This window comes from Tachypleus tridentatus, chromosome 3 (genome assembly GCF_004210375.1).
Source record: "Tachypleus tridentatus isolate NWPU-2018 chromosome 3, ASM421037v1, whole genome shotgun sequence".
Taxonomy (NCBI): domain Eukaryota; kingdom Metazoa; phylum Arthropoda; class Merostomata; order Xiphosura; family Limulidae; genus Tachypleus; species Tachypleus tridentatus.
The window spans coordinates 91860115-91885815 of record NC_134827.1 but is presented as its reverse complement, the minus strand read 5'-3'; the positions used below and the strand labels follow the sequence as shown (position 1 = coordinate 91885815).

Sequence of the window (25701 nt, the reverse complement as noted above, 5' to 3'; positions counted from 1 at the left end):
TTAAACTGAATGATGAGGTTAAGGTGGTTGACTTAATTTTCAAGATCAAATTTGAAACCTATTATAATTTGTAATTCTAGATATAAGCATAAGTAAGAACATTTAATTAATTTAATCAGGATTTATCTTTAAATTCTACTTCCTGGAGTGAAGAACTGTTTAGTCATTTTTAGTTTAGAGGAAGTACAGGAAAGCAATTTCACATGCTTCAATTCATGCATGTAGACTTGTACAGCTCTTACCTATTGTTTTAATAGCATGATGATTATTTTTTGTTATGCAATTTCATGCTTTAACGTTGTCACTAATCATTATTCTTATAAAAGGCTTTGCATTCACATCAGTTCTAGTATTATTAATTTAAATTTAAAAGAGCTACATCTCAGTTTGATACTTTACTTTAATAATCATGAAGTAATGTAGCAAATTGGGCTAAAACTTGTGTTTTTTGTAAACTAGATTGTGATGTGTTTGAGTCCTGAAAAAATAGTAAGTTTCTTCTTGGAAAGTTCTTGAAATTCCCTGAAAATATCATTTTTTGTTGGATTTTCACACCTTATTATCAGTAAATTTAAATAGTGATAGGAAACATTTTTTCTTGTCTAAGTATTTTTATATAGAGGAGGAGTTAATATCTGGTCAAAGCTAGACTGAATACTAAAATAAACATTTTAAAGAGTTTTGAGGGTTTAGAATATCTAAACATAGCTGAGTAACCTTAAAAATTGTAAGACTTGTTTTGTTACAAGTTAAGTGCAATTATTATTGTTTTTCTTAGGACTAATCAGGCTTAATGTTTCTGATTTAGTTAGTATGGATAGCTCTTTGAAAAATATTATATATCATTATAATAAGAATGTGTTGTCAGTAACTGTTTTATTAACCTTGTTGTTGAACATTGTAAATTCTATATTTATTCATTCATATATGGGCAGAAAATCATTAAACTATGTAGATTTAGGATTTATAGGAAATGTATTTTTACCTAACAGATATATGGATTATAATGTAAGAAGTGTGACAATGATAACTTTTTTCTTATTCAGATTAATTGTTGCTTCCTTATTTTTTGCTCTTCCACCATTAGATCTTGGAAGTGTTGTCAACTTTACCAATACCTAATATGACAATGCTTTTAGACAGTAAAGTCAAGTCAGTTATTCAGCAGTGGGCATCTCAGATATCGGGGAACAAATCTGGAGGAGAAAGTGAAGGTGGAGAAGTAGAAACATCTAGTGAGCCTCCATCAGGGGCAACTACACCTCACAATGGAGATGGTTCAAAACCTGTTGAAACATATGCTGAAATGCCAATTAAAAAAATAAAGTTGTCTGAAGAATCAGTATCAGATAGTGAGGTATCTGATTCTAGTCCAAAGAATGCCAATACAGTGACATTGGAGCAGGACAAATATATAGCATCACCTGCTGAAACTGCTGAAAATCAGAATACAGAGGAGAAGCCATGTAAATCTGATGAAGAAAGTCAGGATATGGCATATGGAGTTGACAAAAAAAATGAAGTATTTTCTATGGCCTCTAAGTTATTAGATTCTTGGAGTGACTTGAAGGTGAGAATTATGAAATTGAAGTACCATGGTTGAGTTATTAAAAGCGTGTCTTTCAAATATGAATACTTATATAACTGTATGTTTGGTTTAATAGTAGCTATTCTAAGCTGTAATTTGATAGATGCATAGAAGTGTTGAGAGCTATCCATGTATGAAAAGTTAAAACCATAACTGTGCATATTGTTATTAATGGTTGAGCAAGACAGTTAAAAACACAACTGTACATGCTGTTAATGGTTGAGCAAGTCAGTTAAAAACACAACTGTACATGTTGTTAATGGTTGAGCAAGACAGTTAAAAACACAACTGTACATGTTGTTAATGGTTGAGCAAGACAGTTAAAAACACAACTGTACATGTTGTTAATGGTTGAGCAAGACAGTTAAAATCATAACTGTGCATATTGCTGATGGTTGAGCAAGTAGGAAAATTCAATGGAAATGTATTGTCAAGTGTTTATATAAACACATCAGAAATTTAATTTGTCATTTTTTTCACAGGTAATAGCATGTTTTTATATACAACAAGCTGTTATCTTGCTGATATACAGAGGCTATAACATTATCTTTAATACTTTGCATATGCAAAAAACTTGCACTATAACAATGCATAAAGTTTAACTTTAAAAATTCCTCATTGCATTGTTTAATATTGATTTGTTTAGATTCTCATTATTTGTCGAACTTTTTTTTTCTAATTTATATCATATGCATATGTTTATTTGGCATTTTTAAGAACTAAGTGTAATTTTTTTGTTAACCTTGGCTGTTGATTTACATGTAAATATGTTGTGTGTGTGTGTGTTTAAAGAAGTATATGGATGTGATAAAGGGAAACTTTCCATTTCTCTTGTAAAAATAATACCAAGATGTTGTTAAAAGTACCCTGCTTACATTTAGTGAAATTGAAAATACACATCTAGGCATGCAAGTTTAGTTTTTATCATTGCAATGAAAAGTATTGTTTGGTTTCTGTAATGTTCATATATGTACATTTTTATTAAATTGTGAAGATCTGTATTACTTTTGTACTTATAATTTTTTTAAAGATATTAAAATTCAATTATGTCTGATCCTCATGAACCTTTTTGTTTTAAAGTATTGTTAAATGTATTTTTAAACTCCAAACAGTGAAAGAATTTGACACAAACCAAGCATTCTTGAAGGTATGATCACCATACATTTGTGTTACAGAAAAAAAAGTAACATTGATTAAAATATTATTGTAAAATGTGATAAAAATCAAGAAAATGCTGCTAAAAGTAGAGATGAAGCATAAGTATTCATGGTGAAACCTACATTTTTAAATTTCTGAGTGGATTGGTACTTGCTGAACTTCAATATCTTTCAAATAAAGGATGCCTAATTTTAGGGACTATTTAGATAGTTTCAAAGTTTTGCATAATATTTTTTTTAGTTAGTTCTACTATTAAAAATGTTAAGAAATCTCTTTCTTGAAATTTTTTATTGTAAAATAGCATCTTAGGACATGATTTCCCACTAGTGTAACTGACTTTTTAACAGCTGACTGAGGACTGTCACTTGATGCCATGAAATTTTCATCCATTTGCTACATGTATTTTATTTCTTACCAGATAGATATGGACATTGAATTTTTTATTAAATTAGTTGTGTTCAAAACAATATTCTATTCTTCTTATACAATGACCAATTGAACTGTCTTTCTTTGATGTTATTTGTTTTTTGTTTTCTTTACATATTTATTTCAAAGTTAGCGATGGTAATTTTCTGTTGCATTTTTTATGAATTGAAAGCTTCTATTCTTTATTTTTAGCCCATACTCATGTATTATTAACTTGACATTACATTCAGCATTATCATATAATATATAACTATTTTTGAGTTATATTATTCGGTTGAGTATTGCACATGCATTATAATAAAAATATACAAATATTTAGTTGAAAGTACAGGTATTTGTGTATTTTTGTTGCTGTGCGCCTTTTTCTTCACTATGGATAAATATGACCCACATATATTGTAAATATAGTGACATTATTGTATTTTTTACGTGTTTTATTCTGAAAAAAAATCATATTTAATATATACTTTTTTCAATTAACTGCAATCAAACTTAAAATCTCTGTCATTACCTGAGGTATGATTTAGGTATAGAACATTTCACACAAAGAAATTTAATAACATTGGAGATAATACTTCAGTTTATTGATAACTCATCTTTTTTTAAATAATTATCAGTCCCTGCTTAGTGGACATTACTCTCATTGGAACTAGTTTGTTGATAGTTGGATTCCTATTGATATACAAGATTTTTATGTGTCACTAGTAATCATTCTTCATGGAATTTTGTGTGGTTAACATGAATTTACAGACAAAAATGAAATATTTTTTACATTTTATCCATAGACTGGTTTATTGGGTTTGGTTACAAGTGTTAATCTACAGCTATTATTTTGCCACCAGGGACATTTGGATAAAAAAAACAAAAAAACTGCATTTTATTGAGCTTGATAGCTGAAGAATTATTTAATTTGACTTCCCCACTGTGTATTTGTATGAACGTCACAGAGATGCACTAAAACGCATTGATTAAAAAAGTGTGCTTAGTAGATGAACAATTTATGTATGTTTGAATAACTACTCTTTTCATTGATTTTCATATTTAACCCAGAAATGCTTGACAGCTATTTGATGCAATTTGAACAAAATATTTTTCAGGAAGAGAAGTATTAGTTTTAAAAGTACAATATTACACTAATAATCAGTGTTTAAACTGATATTAAGTCATCTTGTATTTTATTTAAAATTTTGAAACTTCCAAACGGAACTTTATTGTTACACAGTATGGTGAAAAATAGTCTTATTTATTCTGTTCCATTTCTCAATTACAGAAATGACTGTGTGTGTGCCAAAACTCAAACCTGTATGTCTGAACAGTGAATGCCATTTTATTGTAAATTAGACATAAAAAATACCATTTTTTTAAAAGTATACTTAATGTTCAAGATCTTGAAGCTACTTTTACACATTATTCACTATAAAGAAATTATCATTTTGTTAATAGTTACTGGATTATGGTTTCTGCTATACCATAACATGTTTTTTTATGAATATTAACATGTACAGATCCTATGAAATGGAAAATAAACATGCTTTATTTAAAGTTTTAAATATTAATTTTCTTACTTTGTACCATTAATTAAGAACTAGTAACAACCAGTGAACTGAGTTTTTGTTTTTTCACATTACTTTGAGAACAAAGATTCTCCATCCAAAAAAATATGCAAAGTTGGGTTTAAGAACACAATTATAAAAACAACAACATATCTTTGATTTTGTTTCCAGGTTTCATACATTACATATACAGGGTTTGTGCAGGTCTTTGAACATCCCAATTTTGTGGACAAAAGTGCTTGAAATTCCTTGTATTTCTCTATGTGTTGAATAGTATATATTTTTATAAAATGAAACTTCATGGAAGCTTACTAAATATGCAATTATTTATGTGTGAAGATGCCTCAGGTGTGTGTTACCTGTACATTATTTGTGACATTTTTGTTAGAAACAAAAAAGTACAAATTTAAGTTTTGTTTATTTCAATATGTCATTATGAATCTCATATTAGTGTTCAAAGTGTCATAAATTTGGTTATTTAAATTGTTAGGAAATTTTGTGGAAGTCCCTTAATTTTGGATCTGTAAGACTGTACAAACCCAGAGTAACTACTACTGAACTACATTGGATGTACATTTTTTTGGTTTTTTAACAAATTAATAAAAATGTAAAAACTCGGGTGATCACCATTCAAATCTTTTTCTTTTTAATTTCTTGATGTGCTGCATAGATAATAGACATAACTTACTCATTTATAATTTGTAATGAACATAACATCTCTGTACACATATGAGAAGAATAATTGAATTACAACTTGCTCCTCCAATAAAAACATCATGAATATATTAAAGGCAAATATTTTCATGAGATTTGAATTATTGAATTTTCATGCTGCAGAAAAGTTTGTTTTATACAAGGAAATTAATGATATCATAATGATCCTAAAGTATTTAATTAAATAATGGAAGCATCTCAAATAATACATTACTTTAAGATTTCATTTATTTATTTAAGTTTTTATCAGACATTTCTACAGATTACAAGTCTGTGAAAAATTTATTTGGAATTATTGTACATTTCTAAGAAACTACATTTGACTTTGTAATTAAGTTCATTAATTTAAAATAATTACCAAATGGTATAATTTCCACCAGATGGTGCTACATTAAATAATAGAATAATTGGGGTAAACTCAATAAACTGAGCTCATGCTGAAAGTTCTGAGGACGTGTATATGTAATTAAGAACTAAAAACAGACATATATAGTGTAAAGGTGATGCCAGAAATATTTTAGGAAGTTGGTTAACTATGAGTATGGTGTTTGATACACACCTATTTTGACAAAATTAGTGAATTCAACTTCAGCTTTGACTTTAGCAATATAAAAGTTTTAAAAAATGGCAAACTTTACCATAAGAGATTTCAGATACTTATTTTTGGAGGATTTCAGTTTTCAGAAACAGTAGAAAAAGGATAAATTATGTTTAAACTGTTAGAATGTTTCATGATCAAAATTCATGGAAAAGCAGAGAATACCTGACACATACTTTGCTGCATTAATGTACTTTGATGATAATAAACAGTATTGGCTAATGTGTGATTTAGACAAATTTCATATGATAAAATTGGTTTATTAAAATTACTGCAAATGAATTAAAGAGGTAAAAACATTAAAATTTATTAAACATATGATAATTGAGACACTGACTCAAAAATATTATAAAATTATTTTACTATTTAAATATTAAAACAGTTTATAAAAAGTGTGCAAGTTAGCAAATCAGTGAAGTTGAGATCAGAACATTTCCATAAACAAAAACACTTCAAGTATAAAACTTGAACCTTAAAGTTAAAGTAGTTGAAACAGGAACCACAAGCTCAATATTTTAACCATCATTCATGTGAATAGCTAAATTAGTATTTTTGTTTTTATGTTTTACACGAGGGAATTAAGTAATAGCATGCTTGTATGTTTCCTTAATGAAATAATTTGTAGCTTCTTTTACGTTTTGTAACTTTTGAGTGTCAGATAATAAGTGATTAATCTGGTAGCTATGAATTAGGAACATTATTTTCATCACAGGGATGATTTTATTCACAGAATAAAGAATTTACTCACTGCTTTGTTTACAACATGAAATTTATTTTTCAACTTTCATAAACTGGCCAATAAGTACATTCAAGGAAATTTGAGCCAAGAATGACCCAGTGGTTAGAGTGCTTAGGTGTGTACCTGCAGGTCTGTTGTTTGCATTCTGTTGCATTAAAAAGAAATACTATTTACTTTGAAGCCATGGGTGTATTATAAAGCCAACTGCCAAAACTCTATTCAGTAAGACCAGAATAGCTGAAAAATTGACAGTGGATGCTGCATTATTGACTAGATGCCTTTCTTCTCGAGTCTGTCAGTTTAGAACTAGGAACAGCTGCACAGGTATCTTCAATTAGCTTTGTATAAAAAAATCCCAAATTAATCAGTCTAATGATCTATATTTTCAAATCTGTTATTCATTCACCATAATTTAGCTAATTTATTTTTCATGATGCTTAGGTCAGTTTTGTGTCAGAAAATGTTCTTCAGGTTAAAAGGAGAACAAGTGTTGAAAAAGTGACAAATCTTATCACTTCAAAGAAATTAAGAATCACATGCAAAAAAACAAATATTGCTCAGCTCTACTTAAAAATAAATCCAAGACAAAATAATCCTTTTATAATGCTTCAAGCAGTAAAAAGTAATGAACAAAACAAAAGCCTGGCTATAAAATGCTGCATCTTAATCAATCATGACTTTTGCTTTTCTATTATACGTTAAGAGCTATGTCATTTCCAGTTTTCGTTGAGATCATATTTGACCTAAGAAAAACGTTGGTTACTTTGCATAATTTTACCTTTGTTTCCATATGTTCAAAACTAAATGAGGCTTGGTGTAGTCTAGTAATTACCATGTTGAACTGTGAATTCAAATGTCTGTGGTTTATGTCCTATTGCCCTCCTCTAAAAAAAAGATTATACTCTGCACTTTGAGGTGGTGGGTGCATTATAAGAGTGGTATTCAAATCCCATTATTCAATTAAAGTAGTCTAAAATTTGCTAGCAGATGATGTTAACAGACTATTTCCTCTTAGTCTGTTAGCTTAAATTAGGGACAGTTAGTGCAAGTAACCAGTGTTTAGGTTTGTACAAATAAAAGAGCAAAATAATCTAAACAAAAGAAGTTTACAGATTTATCACAACATTAAGTATTATAAACAAATTTTATGTGTGTGATATAGAAACGAAAATGAATAACTTCACTTTAAAATATTCCAAATCTCATATATGGAAGATTTCCATGTGGTTTTTGTAATTTTAACAATTATGTTGTTTGTTTTGTAAAATTATTTTTCCAAAGAAAGTTTTAAGAAACTATTCTTCAGTTAGGTGCAGTTTAAGTAATACTGCATTGTCACACATTAATTCTCTTAGTTAAAAAAAACTGATTTAAAGTTAGGAAAATGTAGCATTGAAAGTTTGTAAGGAAATAAACCTAACAGAATGACAGTATAGGAATGAATGATAACCAGCAAGAATTGCTATTACACAACTCAGGTTTGCTGCTTATAAACCAAACAAGTAAAGAAGTGAGAAAATTTTAAAAACTATATAAGGAAAAAATATTTTATAAACAGATTATGAAATACGTTTTTTGTTGTTTTTTTTTGAGGGGGGATTTTAAATGTAAAATGGCCAGAAAGTTGTGATTTATACTGTTTAGATTTTAAATTTATTTTCAGTTGTTAGTTCAGTTTTGTTGCTTCAGATGATATGTTCAGAAAATAATATTTTTGTTGTATTGGTACTTCTTTTTTGTTTAAAAAAATATGTATCTTAACATTTTTAGGAAGTGTTTCGAATCCCCAGACTTGAACAGCAGAAGAGACGTGAAGATGAAAGAGAAGCTGATCGTCGAGATCGAGAAAGAGATCATCGTGACTCAAGGAATTATGAGCGAGAACATCGCAGGGAAAGATCTCATTCAAGAGAACGATCCTGGGAGAGAGACAGAAGACGTGACTATAGTCCTGACAGAGACAGAGGATACAAAGACAGGGGAAGACATAATCGAGATAGATACAAAAGTATGTTATAATTATTCAGTGTCATAACTTTAATAGAATCTAATTTTGTGGAAATAATTTATTATAAGTACCTTTTATTTTACTCGAGTTATAAAGTATGAAGTAAATCATTTGATTGTTCTATACAAGTAACATACATTAAACCTTTTTGACAGTGTCATTTTTTAGAGTTTGATTAAGAAACTTAGATGTGAAAAGTAATAAGAAAAAGAAATGTAAGAAATAAGTAATATTTCTGTGTGTGTGTGTATATATATACACATATATATATCTTCTTGCACTTAAAAGTCCATTATTACTTTAACAGTTTGTGTCATTTCTTTATCAACAGATGCAAATATATGCTAATTATTCTAAAGCTTTCAGTACTGATTTAATGCTGAAGTCATATTTTGAATCACTAACTGTCTAGAAAGTAATTTTAAACAGCTAACAGTGATGTATTTTGATTGATGACCAGATGTTAATATAAATTTTATGTCATTCATTTATAAAAGATGCATTCAAAGCATTTAAGGCATATGTGTTAGTGACTACTTTGCTTTCCACCCTTTTGTCACCCATTTACATGATTACTGTATGGTTTTATAGTTTATAATTGTATAGAAAAAAAATTTGTGTGTTGTTTTCCAAAAGATGCCTACTATCCACTGACAATGTAGATGTTCTTTGACATCAGCTTTGCTTATCTAAGCATTGGTTTCCCACGATCAAGTCTTTTATACCTCTTTAAATGCCCTTAGCAGTATCTAATTCCCACACTTCTCCACCTTTGCCAGTGTATCTTCATTCTTGTTGTTGTATAGGAACATCTCACTTAGATAATGTAATCACTTTTCTTAACAAAGTGTTATGTGTTATCCAAATGTGGATTATGATTTTTGCACTGTCTTCTGGATTTCAGTGTAATTATAATTTAAAAAATAGACCAATGTCAAGGCCAACGTCAAGTGACTGACAGTGGTTTTTGTACTTACCTGGTGAGTTGTGATAATTACAGTTATGCTACAGAAAGTCCTCGCCAACTTGTATTACTGTAGTTTTTCTCTTAACTTTGTAAACTAGATGAAAACATTGGTTTTATGCTATTTATGTTTGTTTTTTTAGCTTTGTTTTGTTTTACGATAATTTCCTTTTATGAATTTTACTAAATTTAATTTTAACTCTTTACCGGATGTTTGGCACAGATAGCCTAGCTGTTTTGTGCCATAAAACACCAATTCAACCAACCAACCAATCCTTTGGTTGAGTACTGCATACATGATTTCTTCAGGTAGAGGAAAGAGGTTGTCCAATTCATTGTTGCTCACTTTCTTATTGTGATCATGGTAGGGTGAAGCACAGCAGTCTGTGGCTATAGGTTGGGGTCCAATAATAAATATAGGCAGGTAGTTCTCGATTTATGCAAATTCATATATGCATTTTTGGGTTAATGCAATCAATGGTATAACACCATTTCTTGATTTACGAGCTTGTGAATTAGGATTAACATGGTTTTCAAGTGATCTGTGTATTCTAACAGTACACATAGAAACATTTACTCACCTTGTACTTGAAGGTTTAGACAATGCAGATGCTTTATTATGATAACATCCTTGATAATGCAATGCATGTTAGTTGAAATAATGTTACAATGACAATAACATCATGGTTATCTGTGAAGTAGCCAGATGGTCACAGGGTCCATTTGGTCATACAATGAAGTAAGTAAAATCAATTTATCATGCTTCACACTGGAGTTCATAATTTCTTTAGATATGTTGACTATGTGAGCACAGAAAGCACTCCTGCAGATGCTTTCTGTATGAATCATGCTTGCTTTGGGCTCTCTATCTTCTCAGTGTGGTATTCCAACATTAGTATCAGCGAATGGTAAGTATATCTTGGAAGTTAACATTTTCCTAAACTGAAAATGTGTTTCCAATCATACTTACCTCTGCTGACACTCTCCTTCCCTGCTTCCCCTACTAAGAGCCAGTGTAAGTCTTGATAAAGTGATTATATTACCTAAATGAGGTGCTTTACATAGCACCAGGTTAGAGAGTACGTCGACGGGGGTGGAGTAGTTTGCAAATTAGATATTGCCAAGGGACATTTAAATGAGGTATAAAAGACTGGAATATGTGAGACCAATGCTTAGGTAGGCAAAGCTGATGTCGAAGAATAGCTATATTGTCAGCAGAGGTAAGTATGATTGGAATTGCATTTTTAGTTCAGGAACATGTTAAATTGTTGCTGGGTTTCTGTATTATCTTTTACAAACAGCAACACATTTTATAATTTAATAGATGAGTCACATAGGAGTGAACGCAGGAGATCTTCCATCTCTCCTGAAAGAAAAGATGACAGACGACGATCAAAAGGAAATAGAAGAAATGACGATTTTCAGGACAAACCAAAAAGGTATGTTTGCTCATGTCATAATGTTTCTACGCTGAATTGTTATCTCAAAATAACAAATGGCGTTATCACTTTTTCAAACCAGGTCTTTAGCATCTTCCTCAAAACTTTCATGTTCTGTAAAGAGTACTTGTCACTGAATAAAATTTCTTGTTCCAGTTGTTTAATATACCTTAAAGTTACAAAACAATATCAAAATCATAACTGCAATGACTTTCTATTGTTGCATATAGTAGTTTGGTGGAAAAATCCCAGGTATAAACATAAAATGTAGAACAAGTACATCATCAATGATTTATTGGAATTATAACAAATATCCATTCACAGGCTTGAGTCTTTGATATACATGGGAATGTATGAATTGAGGGTAGAAAAGTTCAGAATATAAAATGTCATGACTAAAACTTGTTGATTGAAGCATGTAAGGTTAGCCATGCTCTACTGATGACAATTATAATTCATCTAAGTCTTTACATGATGAAAAGATAGGCTGGAAAATATAAACAGGTGGCAAGATACGAAGAATGGCCATAAAATATTTGAAGTGTAATTGTAGTTGTATTGTTTTTAAATATGAAGAGAAGTGGGTTTCTTGTATTAATTATCTTTTTTGTAATTAATGGTATGACATTGTTATTGACAGTCATTGTCAAAGATACTTATGTACATTTTCCATTGGTTTTGTATTCAGAGTTAGCAGGTGTGTATTAAGTCTACAAGATGGGAGGCTCAAAATTTGATTTTGTGCAGATTGAACAAGGGCAAAGAGACTCAAACTCAAGATTGTAAGCAGAATATGAGATTTTATTTACCAAGAATATATTGTGTCCTACAGTACTGATTGACCAGCTTCTTCTGTTGTTTGAACTTTTTAACTGCTGAAATAGTGTGGGAAAATGTGTACTTGTAGGAATGACAGAGAATATTCTGTCTATACTATAGTTTTTGTCACCCGAAGCCCTGTGTTTATATTATACTACATTCCTACATTACCTATGTAAGTAACCACATTTATTATACATATTTCAAAAATTACCTTTCAACTCACACCAGCTTGTGAAAAACCTTTTATCACTCTTTCACTGGAGTATGATTCACACCCCATGCTAGAGACAACACAAAATCTTGGCCAAAAGCAAGTGCACAACCTCTTAAATGGACTCTGTGATATGTAATCTTAGGTCATGATGTGGCTTAGTGATAAGCATGTGAGACTGAGTTCTGTGGTGTATGTTGTATTGTTTCAAAATTGTGTTCCCCACTGTTAAACCTTAAGTTCAAGATAAGAGTGCCAGACAAATTCCCACTATCTGATTAGAGTAGCTCAAGAATTGGCAGTGGCAACTGTTGATTAGCTGTCTTTTATGAAAACTGTCACTTAAAAATTAGGACAGTTCATACATGTAATCCTTTTTGCAAACATGTGAAACAAACAAACAAGTGTAAACTTAATAAAGTACAGAAAACCTGTGCATAAAATTACAGAGGAGTAGAAATGTGTCAACTCTTAACTGCCATACTGCAATGTTTCTTTTTCTAAATATGGATTATTAATTTCTGGTGTATCTTTTTTTTATCATACTTCCTCGAATAATATCGCAGGTCTGAGATGGTTTTATTCTCTTGAAGTTTTTATGTGTTTGACAGTAATGTTTCTCCATCACATACAGACTTAAAATTGGGTAACTTTTTTATGCTTAAAATGTTGACAACCACTGACTACAGATTTCTCTAAGCCAATTGCAACTTGAGAGTCTTATCGATCATTTTAAAACCTAAATATAATAATACAAAAACATTAATTGTAACAAACAAAATATTAATCTGATATAAGTAACAGTTTTGTGTTCCTGATTTATAAAAATATATTTGCGAAACTGAATTGTGGAAAATCTGTTATAAAAAACCAAATTTGCAAGCCCCTTTAATTAATACAGATTGGATAGTTACTGTGTAATTAACCAGTTTGTTGAATACTGCCCAAATGATATAAAACATGGTTTGAATCATTACTAACTGTTAAATTAATTTATTGAGTAGTATCTTCCATATGTAGTACTTGTTTATTCAGTGTTGCAAAATACAATTTTTTTTTAACCTATGCTCATCCATTGATAGTTGTGCAACCATACATTATTCACTGCATTACATGATATTAAAGCAAAAAATTGAATGTTATATTCTACTATTCAAGTGTAGAATATTATCAATACTTACCAATCCACCAGTGCAATACATAACTTATTTTGTTAGTTTCATGGAGTTGGAGAGACAGTTCTCATGTTTATCACTTGTTGGCACTAAAACATATCAAGGGAGAAACTGAAATATACCAAATTAATAAAAATGGGATAAAGGAGGTTGGAAAGTTGGGATTTTTTCTATTATAGACATCCAGAAAGAGATTGAGATACAGACAGTTTCATGGTAAAGATAAATATATACAGAGTTAGCTGTATCCTCCTACTTAGGAAACTGTAATTAGTCATGGTGTGCATATATTTTTGAGCATTTAAATGTAACAGTGTGACATTTGGTATTTTATGGTTTTAAATGTTTGTGAGTAATCTCAAAAGTTAAACATACACACTCATTTTTGTATTTGGACTGTTTTTCCTTATAATTTGTGAAATATGGGTGCATTTTGAAACATGTTTTACATATTTATCTTGAAAATCTCTGTACAATATAAATGTAATAATAAATAAAATTTCTGATTTTTAGCCACTTTGAAGTTTATAACAAAAAATAATATAAAAAAATTGGTTTTAAAAGTAATTTCTCCTATTGTGACATAAAACTGTATAATCTTTTTTCAGTTCTTTCATACTTGTTTAACATTTGTTATGTTTCTCTTAGCAGCTTCTTATAAATGAACTATATATAGTTATCATTTGATGTTTATCTAAAGAGAATTGCAAGACAAAAGCTAGCACTATCTTTGAATTCAGTGTTTCTTTAGTACATCAGTTCTCATTAGTGCTAATAATAGGAAGGTTTTTTCTGTTCTTATTTTATTAAGTTGGTGAGAAAGGACAAGTTTTTATGTTTGCATATTATGACTGATTTAATCTTTATTCTGGTCATAAATTTATTCATTAAATTTCAAGTAGTTCTTTTTCTATAAGTTTTAGGCTATATATTTATGACTGATCCAATTATAATTCACTTTTTTGTTCATCCAGTAAAGATTAAACAGTTCTTGATATTTGACAAATTCCAGGCCTTTGTTTCTCTTTTAGTTTAAAAAAATGGACGTACACTAACATACAAAGTTTTAATTTTCTATCTTTTAAGCATGTAGTTGTATGATTTCACTAATAATGTGCAAACTCATTTGCTCATTGTTTTGGGTCATTCCTCTGTACTACAGGTTCACAGTTCTGTTTATTTTTTTCCTCAATCTAATGGGATTTGTAGATGTATCTGACTCTTTGCTTCCAATTTGTTTTAATGGGGTGCATTCTGGAAGATAAGTTGTATTTGAATTTAAACATAATTTTCCCAGTAAGGTTAAATCAAATCTGTTTGTGATTGTTCATCATCCAATGAATACATTTTTTATTGATTGAAACAGCCTTTTTATAAGCTGTTTGTGTCATCATTATTAGATATGACAGATATAAGGTAGTTGGAATACTATTAATATACACTCTTCTAATTTTTGAAAATCCTTAAGAACTAGGTAAATAATGTAGTGTTTAAAAATATAATAATAGGTCTAATACCAATGTCTTATGACAAGTATAACTGTAAATAAGTATTTTGTTTTCTGTACAAAAACAGAGTAAGCCACAAACACTCAACATTTGACAAGAAATGTTTTGCAAAGTAGGCATGTGTAAACTTCATTTCCCAACATCAGCATGTTAGATTAATAAACAAAGTGATGACCTAAGCCTTTAAAATATTTCCTGAAGCATAGTGACAAGTATTATGTTATAGCAGTAATGGTAAAATAAATCATTGAAAAATTGAGATATCAGTTTCTTTAAGTGTTTAGGTAATTTGATACCCCAGTTACTCATTTATGTTGTAAAGCCTTTGTTTATTCTAGCTTTTCATCAGATAATTTTATACAAATTTGCCTTTAATGTATTGTGTAACATTCACTATGATTTTAAATCCTTTTATTGTTATTTACTATTGTCAAAAAATTAAACATACACAATGTGATCAAAAGTATTGCCTAATATATTACAAGCTAAATTTTAGCAGGTGCATTTGCTGTCTTTAGAGATTTATCCATTATATACTAGAAATAACAGCTTCTTTTTGTTCTTTCTTTTCTACATCCATTTTATTGACTAAACTTTATGCAACCTGTCTAGCACAAAGTAATAGGTCATAAAAACAAATTTAATCACCTGCTTTGCTCAACTTGTCTAATAACAGAATTAAAGCAGTCTTAGATTGGTGAAACTTTTTCATCAATGCATTAACTAACTGAAGAAAAAAACATAGCGTTTTCAAAAGTGATCTTGAATGAATATATTTGTTTTTATGTGCAAAGGTTAAAATCACAGTAATTTTAGCTACCACTTTTGACAGATTAAATGTATGATTTTACTTCAGTTCTGTGATATGAATTAGCTGCTGCTAAAATTATTATTAATAATATTAAAATGTATTTTCATAAACATATATTGTTTTTTTATTAATTTTTAATCTAAGAATTGTTCTCCAAACATGTCAAAATATTCTTATAAATAAGTTGTGATTAGATTTTTAAAAAAGGAATATTCATTAATTTAAATTGTACACTATCTTTGAGAACATTTCTCAAATGTTTCAAATTAATAATTCAAATACTGGATTAGGTACAATGATCCTTAATGAGTTGTGTTTCAAAGGCTTAATCAGAAATTCTAAATTTATCTATGACCTTTCCCCTCAGTTTTTTACTTCTTTTTCTTGCTCTTGCTAAAGGGGACCACTTCTTCCTACACCTTCCATGAGCAAAGAAGAACGAAGACAGTTGTTTGCTATGGAAATCCAGCAAAAAGACCATGAGGAGGCATTAAGGAAACAGCAAGAGCTTATTAATTTTGCACCAGGATTAACTTATGGTTATGATAACACATCAGCTTCCTATGCACCATTTTTTGACATGAATGCAGGATTTTATCAAGGTCCTGTACCTGGTAAGCTCCAAAATTTCAAGAGATATTAATAATGTAGTATTGTTTTTAGTTTTGATTTTTTATTTTGAAAATATGAAAATTTAATAACAAAATGATGATAATTCTAGAACATAAAAAGATGGTAAAAATAAATAAAGTTTGTAATTTTGTTTGTTAATACACCTAACATATGATTAATAGTGTGTTTCTAATAATAACATAAATTTTATCAAAACAAAATTATTGTAGTTTTTTATTGGTAAACAAATTATACATCAGGAGTCATATTCTTAAAGTTTCTTCACATAAAAAAGTACCTAAAAATATCATACATCCTGCAAGAGTTAGTACAACAGCTGCCATGAATTAATAATATGTATTCTCATTGGTGTAGAACAAGACCTAAAAAAATATCATGTCTCTTGCAAGAATGATACAGCAGTTGTCATAAATCAATGATTTATATTCACAGTGGATTAAAAAGACAAATAGCACAGTAACATTCTTTTAGAATATACAAAGTCCCAGTCAAATTTATAAACATTATATACTAATAAAGTTATGGTATAGATGATTTAAAAATATGTAAAAGATCCATAAAAATACAGAAAAGTAATAAAAAATGTGTAATATTACATTTTACTGAAAATAACACAAACAAAAGTTCAGTTTAATTTAACCCCATGGGCACAGGTGATAGTTGAAGTGTGCAAGGAATAACCTTTTATAGTTGACCATTCAGCATGATTTTATGTATTTGATGTTAAAGTTATCAAATATTCATTTTGCTTTTCATTGAAAATTTAGCAACAGATGGTGACAGAGAAGAGTAAATACTAGGTACATTATAAATGAAAAACTATAGATATGCATTTTGGAGGCTCAAGAAGTTATGCAAGTGCACTGTGCAAACTGTACAATGGATAGGAGTATTTTTATTCTACACATAAACATCACCTCACTCTCTGACTCGTCAAGAGTCTGAGTGAGGCTGATGTTGACAATTCATAAGCATACCTTTACTAGAAATACATTTGTACTTTATCTGATTTTTTTTGTACAATAGATTTTTGTGTCTTACTTAAAGACTTTTATGTAGATACACTTGGTAAGCATGCAATACAATCAATATTCCTTCATCAGTACAGTGTCAGTTTATTGGACTGAACCCATGCATATTTGGTTCAAAATAAAACTTATTTTTGAGATTTTTAATGTACACTACAAATTAATTATATCAAACTTCTTCTGGCATTGAAATATTTTTATTTTCTAAATAATTTATTAATAATTGGGTAATTACTAGTTTCACATGCAAATAAGAAATTGGTGTAAAATTAGCCTTTGACTAATTTGCATTTTTTTTAATTTGCAGATACTCTGAATTAAGAAAGGTTGTTTTTACCTTACATTTCTCACTATTCTATTTGAATAAATCTCAAAAAAAATAAAGCAGAGTGTGAAAAAAAATTGGTATTTCAAAATTGAATTCAGAAAGATGATTTAAAAAGTTAAAGATTGAATGTTCATCACACTGCAAAATAATACAAGTTGGGTTAACTAAAAGAATAGGCTGTAATGAATGCAACTGAAATATAGGCATAATCTGTCAAATAAATAAGGGTGTTTTACTGTAATTACACTCTTTTCTTGACTAATCATGTTTCTTTACAGAACCCCCTCGGTGTGGATTCCTGTACGTGGTGAGGGGACTTCTCAGAGAAGGTTCTGTTCTTTCAGTTTACCTTTTCTGGGATCTAAACATCCACCCACATATTTGCTGTGCATGGTGACCAATGAAGGGGAGGAGAGAATACTGATGGTTGAGGGGTCCATCCCTAACACACCACTTTGGCCTTGAATTCCTGTAGACAGGTAGCCTTGGGGTGGCCACCCTTGGGTCGGTTGGCTGGTCCACTTGGGCTATGATAAACCAAGTAACAGTGTTGTATGTTCTCAACAGGTGTTGAGGACACTGTATCTGATGCTGGTGTTTGAGTATAGTGCTCACGAATCCTTGACATTGCTGAAGTGTCCTTGTTTGGCATTGTAGTGCATCCAATCATAGGTCTCCATAGTGGGTGGGGTCAGTAGGCACTGAAATATTCCATTTTTTATTATGGATCCTCCAAATAAAAACTTAAATAAGATAGTGAATAAAGAGTCCACAGGTAAACGACCAAGCCTTGAAATTTCTGAACAGCAATCTTCAACATCTGTAACACCTGTTGTACCTCATTTTCTAATACTACATTCAGTTTCAAACAAACCTTTAGGGCAAATGTCTCCCTTTTTCATTCAGAAGGGACTTGCTGGCTCTCCAAAGTCAGTAAAGAAGCTTCAATCTGGTGACATATTGGTGGAAACATCCACATCTCAACACAGTGAACTCCTCTTCAAATTCAAAGGTGATTGGGGATATACCTATTGAGGTTACACCTCATGCTACTTTGAATTCATCATGAGGAGTTATCGTTGAGAAGGATTTGAAGGACATTTTGGAGTCAGAAATTCTCACTGGTTTCTCCCCCCAAGGAATTTCTGCAGTGAGACATATCTCCATTCTCAAAGATGGAATTATGATGTTGACAAATGTCTTCATTCTGACATTTACATCACCACGTCCACCCGCCACCATCAAAGCAGGTTATCTTAAATGCAGGGAACACCCATACATTCCAAACCCTCTGAGATGTTTCCCCTGTCAACGGTTCAGTCTCACGAAGACATCATGTTGTGATTCTCTGATGTGTGCTTGTTGCAGGGGCAAGGATTACAATGCCTAAATAGTTGGAAGAAAAAGAGGTGCAGGGTTTGAAAATGATTCATAACATTACTTATGAGGCTCAAAAGTTGCTGTCCACCACTTCATCTTAGACATATCCAGCTGCACTTTATTCCACTACTTCAGAAGGAGTGCAGACAGATCTCTTTGTGCCTCCAGAGAATCATTCTCAAACCAGGTGAAAAGTCTTTTGACCTCCATAGTTAGAAAAGTTGATGAATCAGTGTCAACACCCATTGCTGTCCCTAACATACATTCCAGTAAATACCAAGATCCACTTATTTTGTTTTGGGTATGAGCATCTCCTTGAGTATATCTTCTTCTCCCACCCCAAGATGTAAAACAATCATTCATTCACATCCTCAATTGCTGGAATGCTCTTCCAACAGCAATGACCTGCACAATTGACCCAGGGCAGGATCCATGGAGGTCAAGAGACCTCCCTTGAATAAAGACAGTAAAGAAAAAAGATGTGGTTGAAAACAGAAGGGTTCTTCACCCCATTTGCCTGCACATAAATAAAATGCCACCTTGATACAATGGAACCGTCGAGGTTTACGTTCTAATCTGGACGACATCAAAGCACTGATTGCTTCCTTCCATCCTGTATGTCTCTCCTTACAGGAAACATTTCTGAAACCTGCAGATACAGTTACCTTTTGGCAGTTTTCTTTGTACAGAAATGACAGACTGTGTGATGGACAAGTGCATGGATGGGTGGCACTGTTGGTTGATCAGCATGTGCCCACCCTGTCTATGTCACTCGACACACCCTTGGAGACCGTAGCCATCCTCATTTCCTTGAGTCTTACTATCACTGTTTGCTCTCTTTACCTGTTGCCTGGAGAGACCTATGATCAATCAGACCTTGATGCTGTGATTGAATAGTTACTGTTTCCCTTTTTAATCCTGGGGGACTTTAATGGACATCATCCCCCTCTGGAAAAGTGCTGATATTGATAGGAGAGGTCGCTTTGTAGAGTGTGTGCTCTCTGATCACAACCTCTCTCTTTTCAATACTGGTTCTTCTACTTATTTTAATGCACCTAGTCAGTCCTTTACTTCTGTTGATCTCTCAATTTAATCCGCTTCATTTTCTCTTCATTTTTCATGGAGGGTTGACAATAATCCACGAGGCAGTGATCATTTTCCTATAATTTTGAGAGAGACTGGCTGTGGTTGATGCCACCTGACCCACATATCCCAGTGGATGCCAGATGAAGCAAACTGGCCCTCTTTCACTTCTCCTACTGAACTTGATCCTGCCATTGTCTGTAAGCTGTCAATAGAAGACTGTGTGGCAGCAGTAACTGACTGTATTATACAAGCAGCTGCTCAATGTATTCCTGAAACCTCAACATGTTTTCCACGATATCCCCCGTCTGTGATGGAATCCTGCCTGCCACTTGGCACAGAAGGCTCAATAACAGGCCTGGGATACTTTTCGTAGATATTTCACACTCTCTCACCACATCGCTTTCCAGCAGGACCTTGCACATGCTTGGTGGGTGTGATGTCAAAGCCAGAAGGAATCTTGGGCTAAGTTCACAACCAGCATATCTTCGGCCACCAGTTCCAAAGTCATATGGGATAAGATACGAAAGGTCAGTGGGCAATATAATTCTGTCCCCCTCTTGATCTTGCTCTTTGATGGCTGATACCCAGACCATCGCTGTTACTCTAGGTGATAGCTCTTGCCAGGTATCTAGCACTTCTGCTTCTTCTTTTACCTTCTTAGCCATTAAGACTCAGGCAGAGCAATCACCTCTTTCCTTTTGAGTTGATTGTCTCGATGAATATAATCATCCCTTTACCCTGGTGGAACTCAAGCTGGCACTTTATTGGTCGGACCTGGTATTGCACACTACTAGATTCTGCACCATCTATCTCCTACTTCTCTTGCTGTCCTTTTGATTGTTTTTAACTGGATCTGGCAGAAGAATGTTTTTCCTGATGTCTGGCACCAGGCTATTGTCCTACATTTCTCAGAGCATTGGAAGGATCCTAAGATTCCTTCAAACTGTCATCCTGTTGCTTTGACAAGCAGAATGGGCCATATATACAAGAGCACTGAACATCCTTCGTATCCTGTATTCCACCACTTAGGGAGAGGATCGATGTTCTGTGCTAAAGATATATCGTGCTCTTATTCAATCGAAACTCGACTATGGATCTCTGGTCAATGGCTCTGCCAGAACCTTGACCTTGAATAGGCTGGACCCTATTCATATTGGAGCCTTTGGCTCTACACTGGGGGCTTTCTGTACCAGCCCCATCTAGGGCTTGTGCATAGTTTTGTGAACCTCCTTTACACCTCTACCCTTTGCAACTTTCTTCACTGTATGCTTTAAAACTTTGTTCCTTACCACAGCATTCCACCTGAGGTTGTGTTTTACTTCCTTGGTGGCCCATTCGTTTTCAGAACAGACAATCTAGTATTGTTCCTTTTGGCTTTTGTATCCAGACACAGTTGGTTGAATTGGGTCTGTTCATGGAAAACACTGCTGTATCCACTGGTCAGCTCATCCTACCATGGCTTCTTACAGTCCCCAAATGTGTCCTATCTTTAAGTCATCTGAGAAAAGCAGACACTCCTGATTGGAAATACTGTCTGCTATTTGCTGAACATCTTTTAAACCATCCTTCCATTCCTGTTTATACAGATGGTTCGAAATCAGGTGACTGTGCGGGCTCTGCCATCGTTTGTTGTGGTTTGGTGGTTGGGCACAGAATCCCCTCTACAGCTTCTGTGTTCACTGCTGAACTGTATACCATTTCTCTTCTTCTGGATCACATAGAAGCTAAGCAGTACTCAAACTGCACTATTTATACTGACTCGCTTAGTTCTCTACTGGCCCTGGAATAGCTTCATGTTAGTTCACATCTACTTCTATCCAGTTTTTCTGGATACCGGGCCATGTTGGTATTCATGGGAACAAGCTCACAGACACCAAAGCTAAATCTATCTTCTTTGGCACTATCACTGCTGTGCCTATTCCATATATGAACTATGGTCCTGTATTCAAGGCTTGGCTCTATGCCAGTTGGCACTTGAATTGTAGCGAGAAATGTGAAAACAAGCTTTTCTAAGTAAAGCCCTATATTGGTTGGACTTTGGCCATTTTGCTTCCATGAGGATCTGAAAGGGGAAGTTGTTCTAATTAAGACTACACATTGGTCAAAGTTTTCTAACTCAGCATTTTCTTTTATCTGGGACTGATGCACCAATGTGTTGTCTGTGTAACACTCAGGTCACAATGAGCCACATTTTACTGTCTTGCTATCGTTTTTAGTTTTTTTTTAAGGCCATTAATCTTTTTAATGCCATTTAAGTTTTTTAATTTATACATTAGACCTTTTTTAATGTGATTCCCTTTCAAGAATTGAAGTCCATCTCATTTGTTTTGAAATTAGAAAATGGCTGTAAAGTCAAATAACTCGAAGTCAGAACTGGAAAGGCCAACTTCAGGTGACTAACAGTGCTGTTCAAACTACCCGTTAGTCATCCTGATGAGTTATAATTAAAATTTTACTGCAAGTCTTTTAAAACTTTTTTACTTTATTTTCTGAAAATGGCCATACGTCAAATAACTCAGAACCAGAACTGGAAAGGCCAACTTCAGGTGAATGATAGTGGTTTTTGAACTTACCTGTTTGTCTTCATGGCAAGTTATGATAATTACAACTATGCTACAGAAAGTCCTTTCCTACTTGTATTACTGTAGTTTTTATCTTACCACTATAGACTGGATATAAACATTGGTTTTGATGCTATTTATGTTTTTGAAGTTTGTTTTGTTTTTCCTAAATTTCCTTTTATGAATTTTGCTAAATTTACTTTAATTTTAACTTTTTACCAAATGTTTGGCACTGATAGACCAGCTGCTTTGTGCCATAAAACACCAAACCAACTCATCAATCTTTACAGAAAACGTTGTAACAGCTGTGATATCAAAACTTTTTGTCCTGATTTATTTTTTACTTTTAGTGACATATTTCCACACATCTACTATATGCAGTTTTAGTGGATATGGATTGATGAAGGTGATGCTTTAGATATTACCAATACCTGAAAAGAAAATAGATGTGAAATTTAATTCTTGAAAAGGAACTTAACTCTTTTTCATACTGGCTCACTCAAATCAACCTCGTCCATAACCATTTTGTACCTGTTACAGTTTCTGTGCTATAACTTTTAATGCAGTCCATGTATCTTCACAAAATTTATAGTATTTCAGTAAACATTACAAGACTTCTGTGATTAGAAAGTTAGATTTGTAATTAAGTATTTTTAATAAAATGTGGTCTGTAAATACACTGAGTAGTTATGTTTACTCATCTTAGTGCAAAGTGATTTATGTGTTAAGACTAAAAGTACTTTCCTTCATCTGCAAATTGCCAGATTTCATTTCCTTATCCTTTGAAACCACTTATGTAAATTTCAAACATTTTTTTTTCAATGGAACTGTATATTTTATCTGTTATTTTCTCTTATCTTAACTCTATGCATTCTGTCACTTTGATGCAGCTTATAACCATTATAAAATAATAACAAATAAATTTAAATTACCATTTTTTACTTTCTAGCATGTCTGAAAATTCCAACAGAAAACTACAGTTGTTTAGTTTGTATAGCTAATAATTCCACCACAAAAGTTGTTAATCACTTGACAAATGTGTAGGTCATGTTACTATATAGAGTTGTTATATGCACAAGCATGTCTAGTGTATTTCAGTAAATACTAATAAATAAAGAATACACATGAGAAACAAAAATTATAGTACTTACTGGATTAATCTTAACTATTTTATAGTAATGGGACTACTACATTTTTTATTTCATTGAATTAGGCCCTTATGAATGCAGAATAACAACACATAAAAGAGCAGACAGTATCCAATAACTGTCATGTTTTTCTGGCTCTAACTATTAGATGAGAGCTGTTAAAAATTCAGCTGAGCTTGTGAATGTTTTTCCTGTGGGAATAAATTTTGGACTGGAAATGAATTAGACAATTCTTTGTACAGAAAAAAACATAGTACATCATTTGATATATTAGAGCTCTGTCTTTGTGTTGGTCATTAATAATATAGTATTAAATTTCAAAGGGAACTATTGGCAACTTGTGATAGAGTGGATGTGGCAGGTGGGTGTGGCAAGAGGGGTTTGATTTTCTAGTTTATTTCTATAAAATTTATGCTTTGTCTGAGTAATAACTATGTTATAATGATTAGAGAAGAGGGAAGACCAAGAAAACAAGAGTAACAATTCTCACACTAGGGGAAATTGAGGATTTTTAAAAATATTTCCTTATGAAATTAAGAACTTAGAACTTGTATCACTAAAAGTGATTTATTAACTGTGTTTCAATGCCAATTTTATTAATGTACTGAAATAATAATGAAGTACATTCACGAAATTCTGGATGTGGTAAGAGGTTTAATAAGTATCAATGTAGTAAACCAGCATAAACTTATTTTAAATAAAATTATTGCTACTCAAGTAATATCCCAGCAGTACTTTTTCTGAAACAGAGAAGTTTTGTATTTGATGTATATTTTCTGAAAACAAACAGTGTATAGTTCCTGAGCACTAAAATATTTGCTTAAGTATGGAAAAAAAAAAAGATAAATTCAGATTCAGGGCTTGAAAATTTTGGGGTATTTTGGCAAATTTTGACACTTACAAATCTATAAATCCTGCCAGCTTTATGGACATAAAAAAGAAAAAGACAAAAGCATAAGATACATCAGCTATTAAGCTGGCATGTGTTTCTAGGAAGTGTTGCCTTTTTAATGTAATATTTGTTACTGTATTATCAGTGTTTATATTTTTTTAAAAATTAAACTTCTTAATGTGAAAAGAAAAATGATTTTTTATTTGAACATGATGTTTTAAAGTTGGGTAATCCCATTAAGCTGAAAGATGCATCAGAATAATGCCTAAAGATACCAAAAATGGTTCATTGGCCAAATATCTTAGTGTGAGTGTATTCTCATAAACATTCTTTATAATTTTGATACTCACGTGTGATAATTGGCTAGAAAAAAATGTTAGTGACTGTTGATGATCACTGGTTTAACAACAGAACCCATTGATTTTTTATGTTTTCCCTTTTTATAATTTAAAAAATTAGGGTGAAAGAACTGCTTTCAATAAAATAAATAATAAAATTCAGATGTACCATAACGGGGCCTTAATTTATTATAATGCATGAAAATATATTCATGAGAACTATGAAGCCATTAAAATACATTATACCAAAAGAGAGAATAAATTCTTGAATTGTATGTAAAACCAAACATGTTTCGATAATCGTGGAAGTTGGTGTTGCCATTGATCGATCTCTTACAGTATCATGAATATATTAATGGCAGAATTTTAAAATCGATCTTTAATGACATGTCCCATCATATATTAAGATAAAATAAATATTTTGAAATGTTTTTCTTCTATATACTTTGCAACGAACTCTCTCATTGTGGGCTCCCAACCTTATAATCATTTTGTCCTTGTTTTAGTTTTCACACTATATCTTTTAATACAGTATACATATCTCACAACATTGTGCAGCTTATTAAACATTTTGAAGCAATTATACAGAAATT

At 31.7% G+C, this 25701-nt stretch overlaps 1 protein-coding gene across 3 annotated transcripts in view; it reads left to right on the top strand.

Annotated features, from left to right (window-relative positions):
* The window catches only part of Set2 (SET domain containing 2), a 136726-nt gene that overhangs the window by 70954 nt on the left and 40071 nt on the right, over positions 1-25701 (top strand). For all 3 annotated transcript variants that reach the window (XM_076495673.1, XM_076495675.1, XM_076495674.1), the window contains exons 11-14: positions 1088-1570; positions 8547-8784; positions 11073-11187; positions 16114-16328. In XM_076495673.1, the coding sequence (XP_076351788.1) occupies positions 1088-1570; positions 8547-8784; positions 11073-11187; positions 16114-16328 (1051 nt within the window). The remainder of the gene's footprint in view (positions 1-1087; positions 1571-8546; positions 8785-11072; positions 11188-16113; positions 16329-25701) is intronic.